The 17500-nt window shown below is 45.0% G+C and overlaps 1 protein-coding gene across 1 annotated transcript in view; it reads right to left on the bottom strand.

Annotated features, from left to right (window-relative positions):
* PRDX5 (peroxiredoxin 5) overlaps positions 1 to 11073 on the bottom strand; it is a 30410-nt gene extending 19337 nt beyond the window's left edge. The window contains exons 1-3 of the mRNA XM_085889354.1: positions 10718 to 11073; positions 10374 to 10508; positions 10100 to 10231 (exon numbers count right to left, since the gene is read on the bottom strand). Coding sequence (XP_085745480.1) covers positions 10100 to 10231; positions 10374 to 10502 — 261 coding nt within the window. The 5' untranslated portion in view covers positions 10503 to 10508; positions 10718 to 11073. The remainder of the gene's footprint in view (positions 1 to 10099; positions 10232 to 10373; positions 10509 to 10717) is intronic.
* Positions 11074 to 17500: the final 6427 nt, after the last annotated feature.

Genomic DNA, 17500 nt, shown 5'->3' with positions numbered 1-17500 from the left:
TCTGCGCCATGCTGGCGGCAATGACAGCGAGAATGGATGCGAATACACAACAAATGAACGAAAAGATGGATACAAATACAAACGAAATGAAAGGCATGAACGAAAAGATGGATACAAATACAAACGAAATGAAAGGCATGAACGAAAAGATGGATACAAATACAAACGAAATGAAAGGCATGAACGAAAAGATGGATACAAATACAAATGAAATGAAAAACGAAATGAACAAGCAAATAAACGGAATGGAAGCAAACATGAAGGAGGAAATGAAAAAGTTCCGGGGTGAGACGCAGAACATGGGCCGATGCCTGCAGGCGGGCATGAAGGCCGTGACAAAGGAAATAATAGTTGAGACAAGGGAGGTAAAGGGTGAAGAGTTGGCAGAGACACTGGAGATAGAAAAAATAGAGGAAGGACTACACGAGGTGACGACGACAGAAAGAATAAAATGTATAGAGACACGGGAGACAGAAAAAATAGAGAGACAACACGATGAAGACGGGGTAAGTGACGCACACACACACACGGAGGTAGTGGAGGATAATGGGGGTGAGCTGGTGGACTGGGTGGAGACCCAGTGCGAGCACCTGGGTGGCCTCCTCCAGGAACGAGGGGAGGGAGTATGCCCCCTTGAGGCGAGTCACGACCAGGTGAGTTCGGTCGTGTTTTGCGAGGTTGAGGGGACGGGTGCTGTGAACGAGTGCACGGAGAGCTTGGGGGGTGTAGAGGCCCCGGAGACCCTTGTGGGGACACGAATCCCCAGTGTGGTTGTCCCTGTGTGTGTGGTGCAAGGGGTGAGTGCGTCCCCGTGTGTGGAAGCGACCCCGTGTGTGAGTGGTGTGGTGGCGATGGTGCCAGAGTGCGTGCTTCCCAGCACGCCGGGTGTGGGTGAGGCACCGTGTGTGAGTGAGGCCGTGTGTGTGAGTGAAACGGCCAGTGTGAGTGAGGCACCGCGGGTTAGTGCCCCCGCGTGTGTGGATGAAACGGCCAGTGTGGATGAGGCACGGAGTGTGGATGAGGCACCGCGGTTGAGTGCCCCCGCGTGTGTGGATGAGGCACGGAGTGCGAGTGAGGCACCGCGGGTGAGTGCCCCCGCACGCGTGAGTGAACGGCCGTGTGCAAGGTTGCTGTGTGCAAGGGAGACCGTGTGTGTGAGAAAGCGGTATGTGAGGGAGATGTCGGTTGGCATGCGGGAGCACGCAGCCGCGTCTCCCCGTGTGAATGTGATGGAGTGGACTGTGTGCGTCGTAACACGCAGGTGTGCGTGGGTTGAATGGCGACGACGACGACGACAGATGAAAGAAAGCCGAGTAGCGGCTGTAGTTGTTTCGGGGACCGTGCCGGGTTCACCCAGCCGCGAGCACGAGGTTCGTGCTGTGCAACGCACGAGACCACCACGTGCTCGCTTGCGAGAGTGAAGTCCCGGTCCGGAAACGCACGCGGTGGATTTGCCGATCCCGCGGACGGACAAAGTTTAGGCAGGATACGGATTTGGACCGGACGGGTTCTCCACGCGATCGTGTGTGTTAAGCTCCAACGGGCAAAGCACATGTGTTCGCGTGGGGAACCCCTCGAGACGTGGGGCTTGTGTTTTTTCTTTTTATGCGCACGGTGACGCCATGGCTGCACGTGGGGTTGGAATCCGGCAGGAGGGGTATCTCTGCCGGATGGTACCGTCCAAGGAGGGACGAGGAACACGTGCAGCTGCATGACGTACACGGGCAGGTGCAAAGTGCGCGAGCTCTGAGTTGCCGCGCAGGTGCTGCGCATGGAAAAAAAAAAAAAAAAAAAAAGAACAGTAAGCCTCACTTTCGGGTGCAGAGGATTCCTGGGCAAGGGGTGGAAGACCCCCTTACCTGGGCACAGGATGGAAACTAGTTAGGGGGAAGGGTTAGCTTAGTTAGACCGACTTCATGGGGCAGGGGTAAGTCCTCATGGAGTCCGTGGAATGGATTAGGTAGAGGGATTTAGGTGAGCTTTAGGTTGGGAAATAAAATGGGATTATTTTGGAGACAGTGACTGACAGTGAATGTGTAGAGGGGACGTAGTTTAGCTACGTAGTGTTAAATGGAATGTGCTATAGTTTAAGGGACGACGTGGGAGCACGAGTTAGTTAGGGGATGTAGATAGAAGGATGGCAGAGTTCAGTGGTGAGTGTGTTGAAGAGTTGTGGGTTGTGAGGTGAGTACTTGTTGAGTGAGTGAGGCCAGCGGGTCTGTGTGTGTGGAGTGAATGGGGAATGCATGGTGCGATGAGTGATTGGGGGGAGGAGTGACTCCCGCCCAAGGGACCCCCGGGGTCAGTGTAGAGTGAGTTAGCTGGGTTAGTCAAATTAACAAAAATGGAGGTCGTTTTGCTGTTGGTGGGAATGTAGGCTCGAGACCCATTTGGAGGGGTGCAGGAGCCCTGTTGACGGGCTTGGGAGCGTGGCTGCGAAAGGTGAGTATCGCTGAGTGGGTACCCCGGGCACCAGGCTAGTCGGCCGCGGTAGGCCATGGGCCCATGGGGGGCCGGGATAGAGTATTGGGCACGGGTGCGCCTGCTTGGTGCGGAGGCCCGGGGCGCCATTAGCCGCGTGGGCAGTGTTGTGGGCACGGGTGACCCTCGGAAAGGGGCCCGGGAGGCCGGCCTGCCACGTGTGCGTTTCAGGGGAGGTGCCATGGGGGCACTCCCCGGTGTTAGGGAGCTGGTAGGCTCGGAGGCAGTGTAGTGCCCGGGGTGCCATAGCGGGAGATTCGGCAGAGGGTCGTGCCTGCCAAAGGGAGCCACGTGTCCCAGCCAGGAGACCGTGTGAGGGCACGGAGAGAAAATTGGGGGGGCGAGGCCCGAAATTGTGAGGACACCAACACAGGCGACGGGAATCTGGGTTGTTAGAACCAATAGTTTAAGCGAGAGGCGCTTGTTGAAAGCCCCGGGGTAGTTTAACAGTTAAATGGTTAGGGTAGATTAGGAGATGTACCCCTCCGCACCATCCATCCCCTCGCTGTCGTTGTGGGCCGCTGGACCCACTTTGGGTTAGATCGCCGAACTCTGGGGAGGCCATTCTGAGGCTTCGTTGGGCCTCGACACAGGACGTTAGCTCTCCCTTGTTTCCCTCCGGGAAGGGAACGTAGGGGTTGGGAGTAGGCTAGGTGACAGGATAGGTTAGCCGAACAAGGACGATAAAGGGGGTTAGGGGACGATTTATAATGGGGAAGTAAAAATAAAAACAACAAAAAAATTAAGGGGGCTAAATTGGGGTTTGACAAATTAAGGGAGTGGGTATGTACAGTGACAGGCAAAGGCGATAGGTGGGAGGGAGACAGGTAGGTAGGTCCGAGCCCGCCTTCCGAGTGGCCAGCACCACCGCACCCCCTCCACCAACCTCCACTGAACGGCAAAGGCTGGCCAGCTTCATCGGCTGGCTGTTTTTTTTCTGCAAGGCCTGTGCCGGCCAACTTCATCGGCAGCTGTTATTTTGCTGCAAGGTCTGTGCCGGCTGGATCGTCTGCAGCTGCTGTGCTGCAAGGCCTGTGCCGGCCCACTTCATCTGCCGGCTGGCTGTTTTTTCTTCAAGGCCTGTGCCGGCCAGTTCATCTGCCGGCTGTGTTTGCCTGCAGCGGCCTTCTTCTGCGGGCTGTGTTTGCCTGCTGCCTTTGCCATGCCATGCCCACTGCCCACGTTCACCAGCCCCGTTCAATTTTTGTTTTGCCCCCCCCCCCTGTTCATTTCCATGTGCGCCAGGATCCGCAAGGCAACAGTTTGCAAGCTGCGAGAACTGCCCTGTTGGCAGCTACAACACGGGCCTGCAGTGGCGGCCCGTGCACCGTGTTTGTGTTCATTGCGTGTGCCACTTGAGCTGGCACGGAGACTGCGTTGTGCAGCCCATGCACCGTTGTGGTTCACTGCGTTCAGTTCAAAAGGGAAGGCCTTGGACTGCGTGTGAGCAGCCAGCCACGTTCCCTGTCACCTGCATTGTTTGAGTCAGAGACTGCATGCGGGCAGCCTGGCTCCCTGCTAACTGCTTTTCTTTTGCAGAGTTCAATGATCCTGGGCCATGGTTTCGTGTAAAAGTTGTAAGTTAAGGTTAAGATGTACTGTACATATGAGTGCGCCCCCGGCATGTTTGTCTTAGCGCCGGCAATTTTATTTAAGTCGTCCGTGTGAGTGAGTTTGTTTAGGTAGTTACGCAGCCCTCAGGTTATTTATTTTGGGGACACGAATACCATGAATGTCGCACTCAGGGATCCGTAGGTAAAATGTACTAGGGGAAAACTACACATGATGGCACACGAAAATTTGACGACTCGGGACGAGTCTGTAAAAAGGGGAGGGGGTAGTGTTGTGGTTACCAAATTCGCAAACCACCATTCAGGTCCCTTAGGTGAGGTATCTCGGTAAGTGCATGTGTAGTTAGGCCCAAACCCGTTGTCTAGTGGGAATACATGTCATTTATGCGTGCTGCGACTCTTCAGGATAGCCGTTTTTCTTTTACTATCTTTAATTTGGACCAACCGCCATGATTACCACCACAATCACAACATCAACCACCAACCACAACGCCGCTTCACCACAACCGCCACGACCTTCACGTCACACTTCGCAACCGTCGCATCGCCACCGTTCTTGCGCCACCTGTGGGTACCGGTGTTGGACTCGTGCAGGGCGCGCGCCGAACAGCGTGTACAAAATCACGGATTTTGTGCTTCAAAAACGGATCAAAAACGACACACGCCCACTTTTTGCCGTCCAATCGGTGAGCGAGGGGCGATTTGGCCCCGCCTCCAGGACGATTGATATATGCAAATTTGTGGATCAAAAAGCCTTCACGCCCACTTTTTCTCGGGCCAATGGGGAGCGAGGTGAAAGGTCAAAGGGAGGGGGTCAAAGGCGAAGCTACGGGGGGATAAAAGGACCGTGTTCGTCAGTCAGAAGAGGAGAGTCCAAAGAAGAGTAAGTGAGTAGGAGAGTCCAGAGTCGGAGAGTCGAGAGTCGGAGAGTCCAGAGGCGGAGAGTAGGAGAGTCGGAAGCAGAGGGTCAAGACTTCGCGGGCGGTGGAGCTGCTCGTCGTGTGCGTTGGAGTCGGAACGGAGGGGACGAGCTGTGGAAAGGCGGCGACACCAGACGAGGGGGTGCTCGCGTCGTGCAGGAAGCTGCACCCGAGGGAGGCCGACAGCGCGACCTGGCCGAGGTGGAGACGCTCGTCGCACATAATAAAGATCCTCTATACCCCGAGCATCAGCAACCCCCTCCTGTTTCCCCCGCGCTGAGATAGTGCGACCAAGGGGGCCCCTTTCCCACCCCCTGCCAGACACTGCCCGCGAGGCCCGCGGGGTTGGGGCGCCATCGCCGCTCCGCGTCTCATCACCAGACGGGTAGGCGCGACCCGGTCTCGGCCTCAGGCCCGCCTCATCCTTGAGGGTATTCTTTCCTTGGTTTTGGGTATGTGTTGTCGGCGCCGTCTGTGAAGTAGAATTGTATAAGTGTTGCCGTGTGCTCGGTAGTCGGTATTAGCTCTGCATTGTGTTTTCGCTTTTATATTTGCTTTTTGTGTAAATGGAATTGTTTTTCTTTTCTGTGTGCTTTTGGTGGAATTGTATATGTGTGCTTCCCGTGTGCCGCGAATAAATGTGCTTTGTGTTGAACTGTTTCCCGCTTCGCTTCGTCATTTCTCCCATTGAATCCTCATCTTGCTTCACGTAAAGGGTTGGTAGTGGGCTGAATACGCCCGATAATTAATCGAACCGTCGAGGTCGACGATAACACCGCTCGGTTATTCTGATAGTACGGAACGGGTCGCTTAAGTGGCCCGTGTCCGAAGTCGACCTGCGGCGAGGTGCGATCGCCCGGTCTACCCTCCGCGTGGGTACTTAGGTAGGTCGAATTTGGCGAGCAACCCTATCCCACGCGGGGGCTGATTGGCTCGATCGCGGTGAGACCGAAAGGTCCACCCGTGACTGGTTCCCGGCGTTAGTCCGAGAGGGTCACGACTGGATTGTCCGTCCGGTGGGCGACGTGCCGCGATTCGAGTTACGTGGCCGTCAGCACGCCGGCGGGCGCGAATACCGCAACAATATATATGTATATTTAATGTATGCACGTATGTGTGTTTCTACACACTACCGGGCAAAAGTTTTAGAACACCCCCATTTTTCGAGTTTTTACTGAAATTTAAGCAGTTCAATTCCAGTGAATAACCTGAAATGGTACAAAGCTTAGTGGTAAACTGTCAGAGGTTAAAAAAAAAAGTTTAGGTTACCAAAAACTGAAAAATAATGTAAATTTCAGAGTTGTTAAAAAAGCCCTTTTCAGGGAACAAGTAATGGGTTTGCAACTGCAGCTGTTCTGCAGCAATGGTAGTAAATCAAGCCTTGAAAGTTGATGCAAACAATTCCTACAGGTGTCCCAACTTTTGTTGATTAGTTACAAACCCTCTGTTTATATAAAAGCAGTGTTGGAACAGACTGTGTTGCTTCACCCTCTGAAGCATTATTTGGACAATATTGCACTGCAGGAAGTAGTATATTGCTATCATAATGGTGAGAAAAAAAACAATTAACAAAGGAAGACAGACAGACGATTATAACCCTTAAAAGTGTAGGTCTTTCCTTTTGAGAAATTGCAAAGAAGCCAAGGTGTCAGTGAGTACAGTTTCCTGCAACATTAAAAGGCACTTGGAAACTGGAGGAAACTCCGATAGGAAGAGGTCTGGCAGGCTCAAAGCCACAAACCAATCAGAAGACAAGTTTCTGAGAGTCAACAGGTTACGTGATAGGCGGCACACAGGACAGCAGCTTCAAGCACAGCTTAACATTGGCCGAAGTAAGGAAGTCTCGGTTTCAACTGTGAACAGAAGACTTCGATCTTCAGGTTTGACAGGTCGAGTGGCAGTAAGAAAGCCATTGCTAAGATGGCAAAATAAGAAAAAGAGGTTTTCCTGGGACATGAAGCACCGCCAGTGGTCTATTGAAAACTGGAAGAAGGTCTTATGGATGGAAGAAGGAAGATGGATCAAAATTTGAAATCTTCGGTTCATCACGCAGGGTTTTTGTACGCTGTCGAGTTGGCGAAAGGATGGTTCCTCAGTGTGTGACACCGACTGTCATACATGGAGGAGGAAGCATGATGATCTGGGGCTTTTTTGTTGGATCCAGAGTCGGCGACTTGCACAGAGTGACTGGCACCCTGAACCAAAAGGGCTACCACAGCATTGTGCAGTGCCATACAATATCCTCTGGTCTACGCCTAGTTTGTCAGGGGTTCATCCTTCAGCAAGATAACGACCCAAAACATACCTCCAGGCTATGTCAGAACTACCTTAGAAGAAAAGAACAAGACGGAAGGCTTCAAATCATGGAATGGCCAGCACAGTCTCCAGACTTAAACCCCATTGAGCTGTTTTGGGATGAACTGGACAGAAGGGTGAAAGCAAAGCAACCTACAAGTGCAACACATTTGTGGGAACTTCTGCAACAGTGTTGGGAAGAACTTTCCGAACAATATTTGATTTCCATGGGAGAAAGAATGCCACGAGTATGTTCGGCTGTTATATCTGCAAAAGTTGGCTACTTTGATGAGTCAAAAATTTAGATTAAATTTTGTTCAACAAAACGATTGCATGATTTAATTTTTATCAGCAATTGTTTATTTGTTCTATGCTTTAATTTCAGAGTACATTGAAACATTAAACTGCTTAAATTTCTCTAAAAACTGGAAAAATGGGGGTGTTCTAAAACTTTTGACCGGTGGTGTATATATAATTGGAGAGAAAGCACAATGAGCATTGGGTGCCTATAGGAAGTCTTGGGGTACCTGTACAGTGCCAATAGAAAGTCCACACCCCCTTTCAAAATTTTGACCTTTTGTTGCCTTCTGAGCTGGAATTAAATTACATTAAATCAGACATGTTCCACCTTTACTTGCACATTGTAACACACAACTTCCAAGTGAAAAAACAAATTCTACAAATTTCAGAAAAATAATTAAAAATACAAAACTGGAATATCGTAGTTGGAAAGTGTCCATCCTCCTGAGTTAAAACTTTGTAGAAGCACCTTTGACAGCAATTCCAGCAGAGTCTGTTGGGATTGGTCTCTACCAACTTTGCACACCTTCATTGGGCAATATTTGCCCATTGTTCTGTACAAAACTGTTCAAGCTCAGTCAAGTTGTGTGGAGAGCATTGATGGACAGCAATCTTCAAGTTGTGCCACATGCATTATATGGCCAAAAGTATGTGGACAACCCTTCTAATTCATGGATTCATGGCTGACAGGATCGAGAGGGCAGGATGATGCGGATGGAAGGAGTGTTCTTTTTTCACAGAAGCTCGACACCAACTGCTCGTGAAACTTTCCTTTGTTTTCCCTCACACGTTTTGGTTCCTTCCCTCACGAGCCTTCTCAGGCGAGCTTGTCCCGTTCGTTTCTCCTTTCTGCTTCCCGTAGCCTTCTGTGTCTGCTTTCTGAGCCATCTGGTCATGAGCGATCGAAGTCCCTGCTCCCATGAGCTTGTCAGGAGTCATTCTCTTGCTTTTCTGCCTCTTCTTCATGGGTGGGAGCATGACTTCCCTGGTGGAAATTGCCACACCATTCTGAGGGAAGTTTCAACAAAGCCCCCACCCTGCCCGTTACGGGCGCAAAGCCGCAACGAGAGCCCCCAGCCCCCTCCTTCGCACGGAAAACACCCAGTCACACTGTTTTGCACTGTACCACACCTGCAAGAAGTGCTGTGGTGCCTCGTCGGCCACACCGAGCACCAAGCGCCATGAACATGCATGCGAGCACCCAGTAGGTTATCAAGCAATGCGCGGATGGGAGGGAACATGGAAAGGAACCCCGCACGACAGGGATTACCAAATGGCTGCGGGATTGAAGGTAAGACCGATGGGGTGAAGGAGGGACCGTTGAAAAGTTGTTTGATGGAGGGGTGATTATTGGTGGACCGTTGAAATGGGCTGATGGGGTACTGCAGAGATTATTGAAAGTAAAACAGAGGGATTGAACAGAACGATGGTGTGAAGGAATGAAGATTGAAAGTAAGAGAGGGGGAGGGGGAGACATTACGTGGGACAAATACAGTCGAACCAATGCATGCCCCCCAAATAGCCTTTTGACAAGGGACCAAGGACTATCTATACAAAGACGAATGAAATAACTGATCTTCGGGTCACCTACGTGTCCATGTATCCTCTCCCTTTGGGGTAAGTTTTCAAAAACCAAAACAACATACAGTATATAATTACAAATATATATATATATATATATATATATATATATATATATATATATATATATATATATATATATATATATATATATATATATTTACAAACACACATCGGTACACATGTGATAATGGATTTTTAAGCATGACATATTTAATTGGCTTATTAGTTATATCTTAATTTGCATTTTTAGAATTGATGTATTGTAAACCCTAATTTAGGTGTGCCATGATGGTGTTTGCTGGGGCCTGTATCCCTTCCACCCCGTTGTATTTTGCAGCGGCGGGGGGGGGGGGGGGGAGGGGCAGACATGGGGAAGGGGGGGGGGGCTCGAGAGAACACGGGACAAGACAAAGTCCACTGACCTGCCTGCTGTGAGAGAGTGCCACAAATCTCTGGCCCCACTTGAGGAAGTTAACCAATCTCTGGCCACAGGACTTTTTTCGCACCAATCTTGGTCCAGATGTTCCTTCAATCAGGCCTCATGGTGCCCCCTGCTCTAATGCCCCACCCTCAAGCACGTTTGCAAATCAAATCTCGCCCATTAAACTAAGGCCCACCTCCCAAACGCTCTCCCTTCCTCTTACCCGGACTCACCCAGTTCAACATGGGGGAATGGAAGGGATTAGACACCTTACCCTAGCTATTCTGAATGAGATGACACCTGTCTCCTCCTGATGACAAACACACACTTCATACATGATAATGGTTCTCTCATTGCACGTGCACACACGGCATCTTCGGCTTCACACGAACTACTGCCCCCTATTTTTTGACCTCCGTCATTCAGTTGCACTTGAAATGAGAACTCAGTTTAACTTATCGTGAGGAATGCTTTACCTGCTTGGGAAACAAAAGCCTTTTTTAGTGCTTCATTGTGTTCAACCTTACCTTCCCTTCTGCTCCATGGGCCAATCCCCATGCACTCATAACGTAGGCATCATTGACAGAGACACAGGCGATCACATCCACTCCTTTAGCCTGAAACCGGTGGAAGTTTTGAACATAGCCTGGCAGGTGAGCCTGCAAATGAAGAATTTAGTCGTGAGGTCGACGCTTGACCTTGACCAAAGGTAAAAGTCGAAGAAAAAGAAGTTGATTTCGAGCAATGCCGCATGTCCGAGTACGAGGGAGATGACCCCCTCACAAAGCATGCACAGCATACCATATGACAGCCAGGGGTGAACGCACCAGGAACACCAAAGAGGACACCCTTTTTACCGGCGAACAGCTCGAGCACGTTCACGCGTTGGTCCGGTGTGCCCTCGTGCAGGTCGGAACAAGGAAGCCACATTCCCACCTGGTAGGTGTGCTTCACCGTTGCCCCCCCCCCCCCCCCACGGAAGGGAACAGAAGCAGCGGGTTATGGTGGCTGACAAACAGCGATTTTATGCTTCACCAGACTGGGAAATCAACTAGTCATGTAACATACAGGAAACAATGGATCAACATTCGATTCAACGTCATCAATGGATCAACATTTGATTCAACGTCATAAATGGATCATACTCGTCACGCAGCGTCGGTGCTGCCGAAGGAGTCCCGAAGTTAGGGTGAGAATTTTGCAGGGTCGGTTGCCATTGCCTTGCAAGTTGCCAATCGGTGCAGGGTGATCGAACTTGCCCAGGTTGCCGGTGACGAATCACGTACTCTTCGCAAAGACGCCGTGGGATGTTTAACGTCAACTAATGCTGGTCGGTAGAGGATGTCCAGTTTAACGTCCATCCGAGGGACGACACACACACACATCACCATGATGAGGGTTTAGAGCCACGTCGAGATTCAAACTCTGACTTGTGCGTGGACTTTTTGGCTATTCTCCCAGCGCAAGGTTGTGGGGTAACATCGTTGGCTGAGGGCACGGCTGTGCCGAAGATGCAGTGCCCTCTGTTGGTTATAGCACATCCCACTCCTTTGGCCTGAAACTGGTGGACGTTTTGTACATAGTTTTGTTTCGTTCAAATTACTATTTCTGTTTCGTTCATAGTGCCTGCGATAGCTCGCCTACTCTTCAGGAAGGACACTGTGGCATGTTTAATGTCCACCAACTAATGCCAGCAGACGGGGCACCCAGTTTAACGACCATCCGAGAGAAGGGACGGCACACACATTGATGAAGCACCCTGCCTGTGAAAACACAGGGATGACAGTTCACAGCTGGGTCGGGATTCAAACCCAGGCCAGAGAACTTCGAGGTGATGGTGCGTACCTGTAGGTCATCCTGTCAGCCACATTCTCCCAGATGTGTAATTATTACAACTGTACACATAAAAAGTGAAACTTCCAGCAGGAAGGACATCATATAGATACATGGCACAATATCACTGCACAAGGTGGGCTCACCTGGATGACCATAATATCTGAAAGGAGGCAATTCCAGCAGACGGTGCAACTCACTAATTTTATAGTAATGGGGTTGTAATTAACCACATCTAGTTGTTGGGTGTGCCCACATGATGTGGGTGTTTGCATCCCTGTTAATGTGCGTGTTAAGCAGTTCTGCATGTTCAGCTGTTTTGCTTGTTGAGCATTTTGGAAGATTGCAGCACAGAGGATCAACATGAAGACGTGCTGGGTTGAGCGTGACCCGTTGAACCGTTTTACACAGTTTTTAAGAACGATATCCCACCGGTACTGGGGCTATGAAAAGGGCATTTCCTCCCACACGATGGTTTTACACTCTGCATAATATCGATTTTGGAATGATCACACAGGGTGCTGCAGAGGTGGTGCATTCACCTCTCAGCTGTCTCGTCTCGGTTTGATTCCCGACGCGACTTTTTCCGGTCCAATTCACGTTTTGCAGATGGGGGCGTTGCATCACAAAGTACGTTAAGCCGGATGTCCCATCTGATAGTATCAGTTCGTGGATGTTGAGGATCCCACGACGGTGTCTTTCGTGGAGAGTAGGTGAGTTATCACCGGCATCCTGGATAGATCACAAATTCCTGCCACCTTCAGTCGAACGTCAGACCTAGCCAGCCGGTTTGTGAAAGACAGGTCAAAGCTTTCCCGAGTGACCTCAAAAGAAGTTGGGTATATATATATATATATATATATATATATATATATATATATATATATATATATATATATATATGTATATATATATATATATATGTATATATATATATATGTATATATGTATATATATGTATATATATATGTATATATAAATATGTATATATATATATGTATATATATATGTATATATGTATATATATATATGTATATATGTATCTAAAATCAAACCCTCTTAAAGCTTCTTCTTATATTGAATTACCAAAAGAAATAAAACTAAAGAAGGCAGTTGTTAATATAAAGAACAATGATAATAAATGTTTTCTCTGGTCTGTTCTTGCTCACTTTCATCCACCAAAATGTAATTCAGAAAGAGTAAAACAGTATATGAAATATGAGAATACCTTGGACATTAAAGATTTTAAATTCCCAATGCCACTAACAGATATTCCTAAATTTGAGAAAAAGAATAATCTTTCTATTAATGTATATGGATTAACGGATACAAACAAAGTTCAAATATTAAAAATTTCAAACAACTATAAAAATGAAGAAACACACATTGATCTTTTATATTTTAGTGTTGGAAAGAATTCACATTACACATACATCAATAATTTATCAAGACTAATCTCTTCTCAGGTATTCAGAACAGCAAACAAAATATATCCTTGTAAGCGATGTCTTAATTCATTTCATACAAAAGAACGATTAGAACAACATTCAAAATATTGTAGTAATCATAAATCAGCTGTAATTACAATGCCTAAACCTGGTGAAAAGATTTCTTTTGAAGATTATAATAAATCTATCATGCACCCATTTGTGATATACGCTGATTTTGAGTGTATCCTTAAAAAGATAAATACTGCTTCTCCTAATCCAAAAGAATCATATACAAATAAATATCAAAAACATATTCCTTGTGGTTTCTGTTATTATATCAAATCATCTGTTGGAGAAAAGTATAACAAACTTGAACATTATCGTGGAAAAAAAGCTTCACAAGAGTTTGTAAAACGATTAGAAAAGGATTGTATAAGACTCACTAAATTAATAAAAGAAACAAATGAACCGATGAAATTAACCAAAGAAGAAAAATTAGAATTTAGAAAGAACAATATCTGTCATATTTGTGAGGGGGAAATTAAGGAGTCTAAAGTTAGGGATCATTGCCATCTTACTGGTAAATATAGAGGTCCCGCTCATTCCTGTTGTAATCTTAATTATAAATTACCTTCTTTTATTCCAGTCTTTCTTCACAACAGCGCCAACTATGATACACATCTATTTATAAATTAACTTTCAAAAACACCAGGGAATATTTCTGCCATAACAAACACAAGTCAAAAGTATATTTCATTTACAAAAATGATATTCACAAAACCTTTAACTCGTATTAGGTTTCTAGATTCTTACAAGTTTATGGGAACACCACTAGCCTACCTCGCATCAAATCTAAGCTCCACGGACTCTTTTCCAAATCTCAATTTATTCTTTCCAAAAGAGGAAATTCTCACTAAAGAGGAAATTCAGATTAAAGAGAGAATTCAAAGTAAAGCGGAAATTCTAATTAATGAGGAAATTAATGAAGAAATTCTAACTGAAGATGAAATTCTAATTATAAAGAAAATTCGAACAATGAATGAAATTCAAACTAAAGAGGAAATTCTGATTAAAGATGAAATTCTGATTAAAGAAGGAATTCTCACGAGAGAGGAAATTCAAACAAGGAATGAAATTCAAAGTAAAGAGAAAATTCTTACAAGTAAGGGAATTTATCCTTATGATTATATGGATTCATTTATGAGATTTAAAGAAACACAACTTCCTTCAAAAGAAAGTTTCTATAATAACCTTTATGAAGAAGAGATAAGTGATAAGGAATATAAACACCCACAAGAAATATGGAAAATATTTAAGATAAAGAACCTTGGAGAATATCATGATTTATATCTAAAAACATGTTTTATTGTTAGCTGATGTGTTTGAAGCTTTTAGATCACTCTGTCATAATAAAAATTGTTATGGATTAGATCCTGCGCACTATTTCACAGCTCCTGGTTTTGCTTGGAGTGCAATGTTGAAAATGACAAAACAAGATATAGATTTAATCAGTGATGTTGATATGCTTTTGATGATTGAGAAGTCCAAGAGAGGTGGAATATCACAAGTATGTTCAAAAAGATATGCTAAAGCAAATAATAAATATCTTCCAAATTATGATAGTGAAAAAGATAGTAATTATTTGATGTATTTTGATGCTAATAATTTGTATGGATGGGCAATGTCTCAATCTCTGCCTTATGGTAAATTAGAGTGGGTGGAAGAAAAGGATTATGAAAAGGCTTTGATGAATATTGTTATTTATTCTCAAGAGGAATTGAATGACGAAGAAGAAGGTTATTATTTTGAACTTGATTTGAGGTACCCGAGTGATCTTCATAATAAGCATAAAGATCTTCCTTTTGCATGTGAGAAAGAAACCCCAAAGAAAGAATGGTTAAGTGATTATCATAAAAGTTTTAATATTAAAGGTAAATCAACAGAAAAGTTATTAACAACATTCTATGATAAAGAGGGATATGTTTTGCATCAGAGAAGCTTAAAACAGTTTTTGAGAGAAGGATTGAGAGTAGCTAAAATTCATTGAGTTTTAAAATTTAAACAAAGTCCTTGGGTGAAAAAGTATATTCAATTCAATACAGATATGAGAGCAAATACAAAAGTAAAATTTGAAGGGGACTTTTATAAATTAATGAATAATGCTGTATTTGGAAAGACGATGGAAAATGTTAGAAACAGGCAAAACATTAGATTCGCAACATCTTGGAAAGAAGCTTCGAGATTGATAAATAAACCAAGTTTTGAGAGAGAAGAGGTTTTTTCAGAGAACTTTTCTGCAATTCATATGAAAAAGGAAAGTATTGTAATGGATAAACCAATTTATATTGGAACAGCAGTTCTTGATTTATCAAAGATATTGATGTATGATTATTTGTATAATGACTTAAAGAAAGAGTATGGTGAAAATGTTTCATTGTTGTATATGGACACTGATAGTTTTATCCTAGATATAAAAACTGATGATGTTTATAAAGATATGAAGAAAAATATTGGAGTATATGATACAAGTAATTTCAGCAAGAAGAGTGAGTTATTTTCCAAAAAGAATGAAAAGGTTATTGGTAAGTTTAAGGATGAGTTGGGTGGAAAAGTAATGAGTGAGTTTATTGGATTGAGAGCAAAGGCATATGCTTATAAGTATGGTGATCAGATTGATAAGAGGTTAAAGGGAATAAAGAAATATGTAATAAAGAAATTAATAACTTTTGGAAATTATTATAATTGTTTGATGCATAAGAAAGAAGAATATAGGAAAATGAATACAATAAGAAGTTATAAACATAACATATATAGTGAAGAAGTAAATAAAAAGGCATTAGGAGCCTTTGATGATAAGAGATTTATTTTAGATAATGGAATAGATTGTGTTCCATATGGATATTGTATGATAGAGTGAATAGAATAGATTGTGTTTTAACGATGGGAAGATGGGTTAGGGTTTTTTAAGGGCTACCGCCGCATTTTTTTGCAATATATAAATGGTCAAACCAAGTATTAATCAAACTAAAGAGTGGAGAAAATCTCAGTCTTGGTATATAAATGGAAAACATAATGAATGTGAAAAATATCAAATAAGTCTTATTGAAAAAATAACTAAAACAAAGGTAAATAAAACAAATAAGTGAATCAATTTAAAAAGTGGTAAGTTAGAGGATGCAAAGAAAAAATGAATATCCTTGAATGGACTGAAAACTTTGATGGTTATCAATTGAACAATGAAAAAACAATTTACTATAATCTCAAAATGATATGTGGCTCAGGAGGTGGTCAAACAAGAGCATTAAGAGAAGTTTATCATTTCGTAATGGCACAAAAGGGGTATCTTAAAAAATATAAAGATTCAAATGTTTTGTTTTTCAATATTTTTTCCAAAGAAAATTAAACTATTGAAGGAATTTGAGAATGAACAAATCTTTATAGGTTCAATGAGTGAGCTAAACAATATGCATCGGTTATTTGATAAAGAGTGTCCCGAGGCTTAGACGTTTTAGATATTTCTTTCGAATCACCTTTAACAAATCTTTATCTTATTGCATGGATTATTTGAAAAAAAAAGTGTCCCCAGGTTAAAAGGGGAGACAAATAAATATACCTTGGGATAAAAAGGGGGTTTATTTTTAGGGAAAAAAATATGAATCGCTGAAAATCCCCCATTCATTTACATGGGGAAAAGTGAGCCAGAACCAGTATATTCACCCCACATATATATATATATATATATATATATATATATATATATATATATATATATATATATATATATATATATATATATATATATATATATATATATATATATATATATATATATATATATATTGTTACGGAAGTGACCCTGAGTTGGCTACTCAATGTAGTATTATCCCAGATCCCCCATTAAATGCATGTTTCGCTTGGCTGTTCAGTAAAATGGACGTTGCATGTGTGTCGGGAGTTGTCACAGGCTGTTATTTGTTTCTGCAGTGGTGGTGGATCGAGAGATCCTTCTTCTTCCTTCCTCTCTCCGGGCGAGACTCCGCCCAGTGCTGAGAGGGGGAGTGGCCAAAAAGAGGAGGTGGAACTGAAGGGGAGGAGTTTGTCGGCTTTGTAAAGGGGCGCCCCGAAAAAGACAAGGTGGGAAAGAACTGAGAGGACGGAGTTGAGCAGTCGGCTACGAGGCGAGCGTGCGCCGGGAAGGCAAGAGAGAATCGACGGGTGTCGAGGCGCGATCTGCTGGATGAGCAGTCGGGCTTTGAGACGAGTGTGTGCCGGGAAGGCAAGAGAGAAACGACGGAGCCTCTGACTGTCCCTACTCACCTCACGGCTCGACGACGTCTTGGAATCCCATGGACCCAGCCTGCCGGAGCCCGGCACCTCGATTTGGCCTTGTCTGGTGAACAGGCCAGGCCTGGACTTGTATGCTGGACCTTGTGAGAAACCAGCTGAAGCCCATCATCGACCTGACGGTCTTGTGCCATCGACCTTACGTGGGGTCAGAGCGCGCGGAGGCAGCGTGCGGTGCGACGAAGGAGGGCGAGCGCCATTTTGCCACGCGGCGTGCTCGAGTTTGGGGCACGAATCCATGGACATCGGCTTGTTACGAGCGACATTTGTGCTTTTGGCGCTTTCCTCTCGTCCATGAAACATCAAGTACTCTGTCTTGTC

This window comes from Eptatretus burgeri, chromosome 7, assembly GCF_056783735.1.
Source record: "Eptatretus burgeri isolate ZD-2024b chromosome 7, Ebu_testis_v1, whole genome shotgun sequence".
Lineage (NCBI taxonomy): Eukaryota > Metazoa > Chordata > Myxini > Myxiniformes > Myxinidae > Eptatretus > Eptatretus burgeri.
This window is presented reverse-complemented; position numbering and strand designations above follow the sequence as displayed.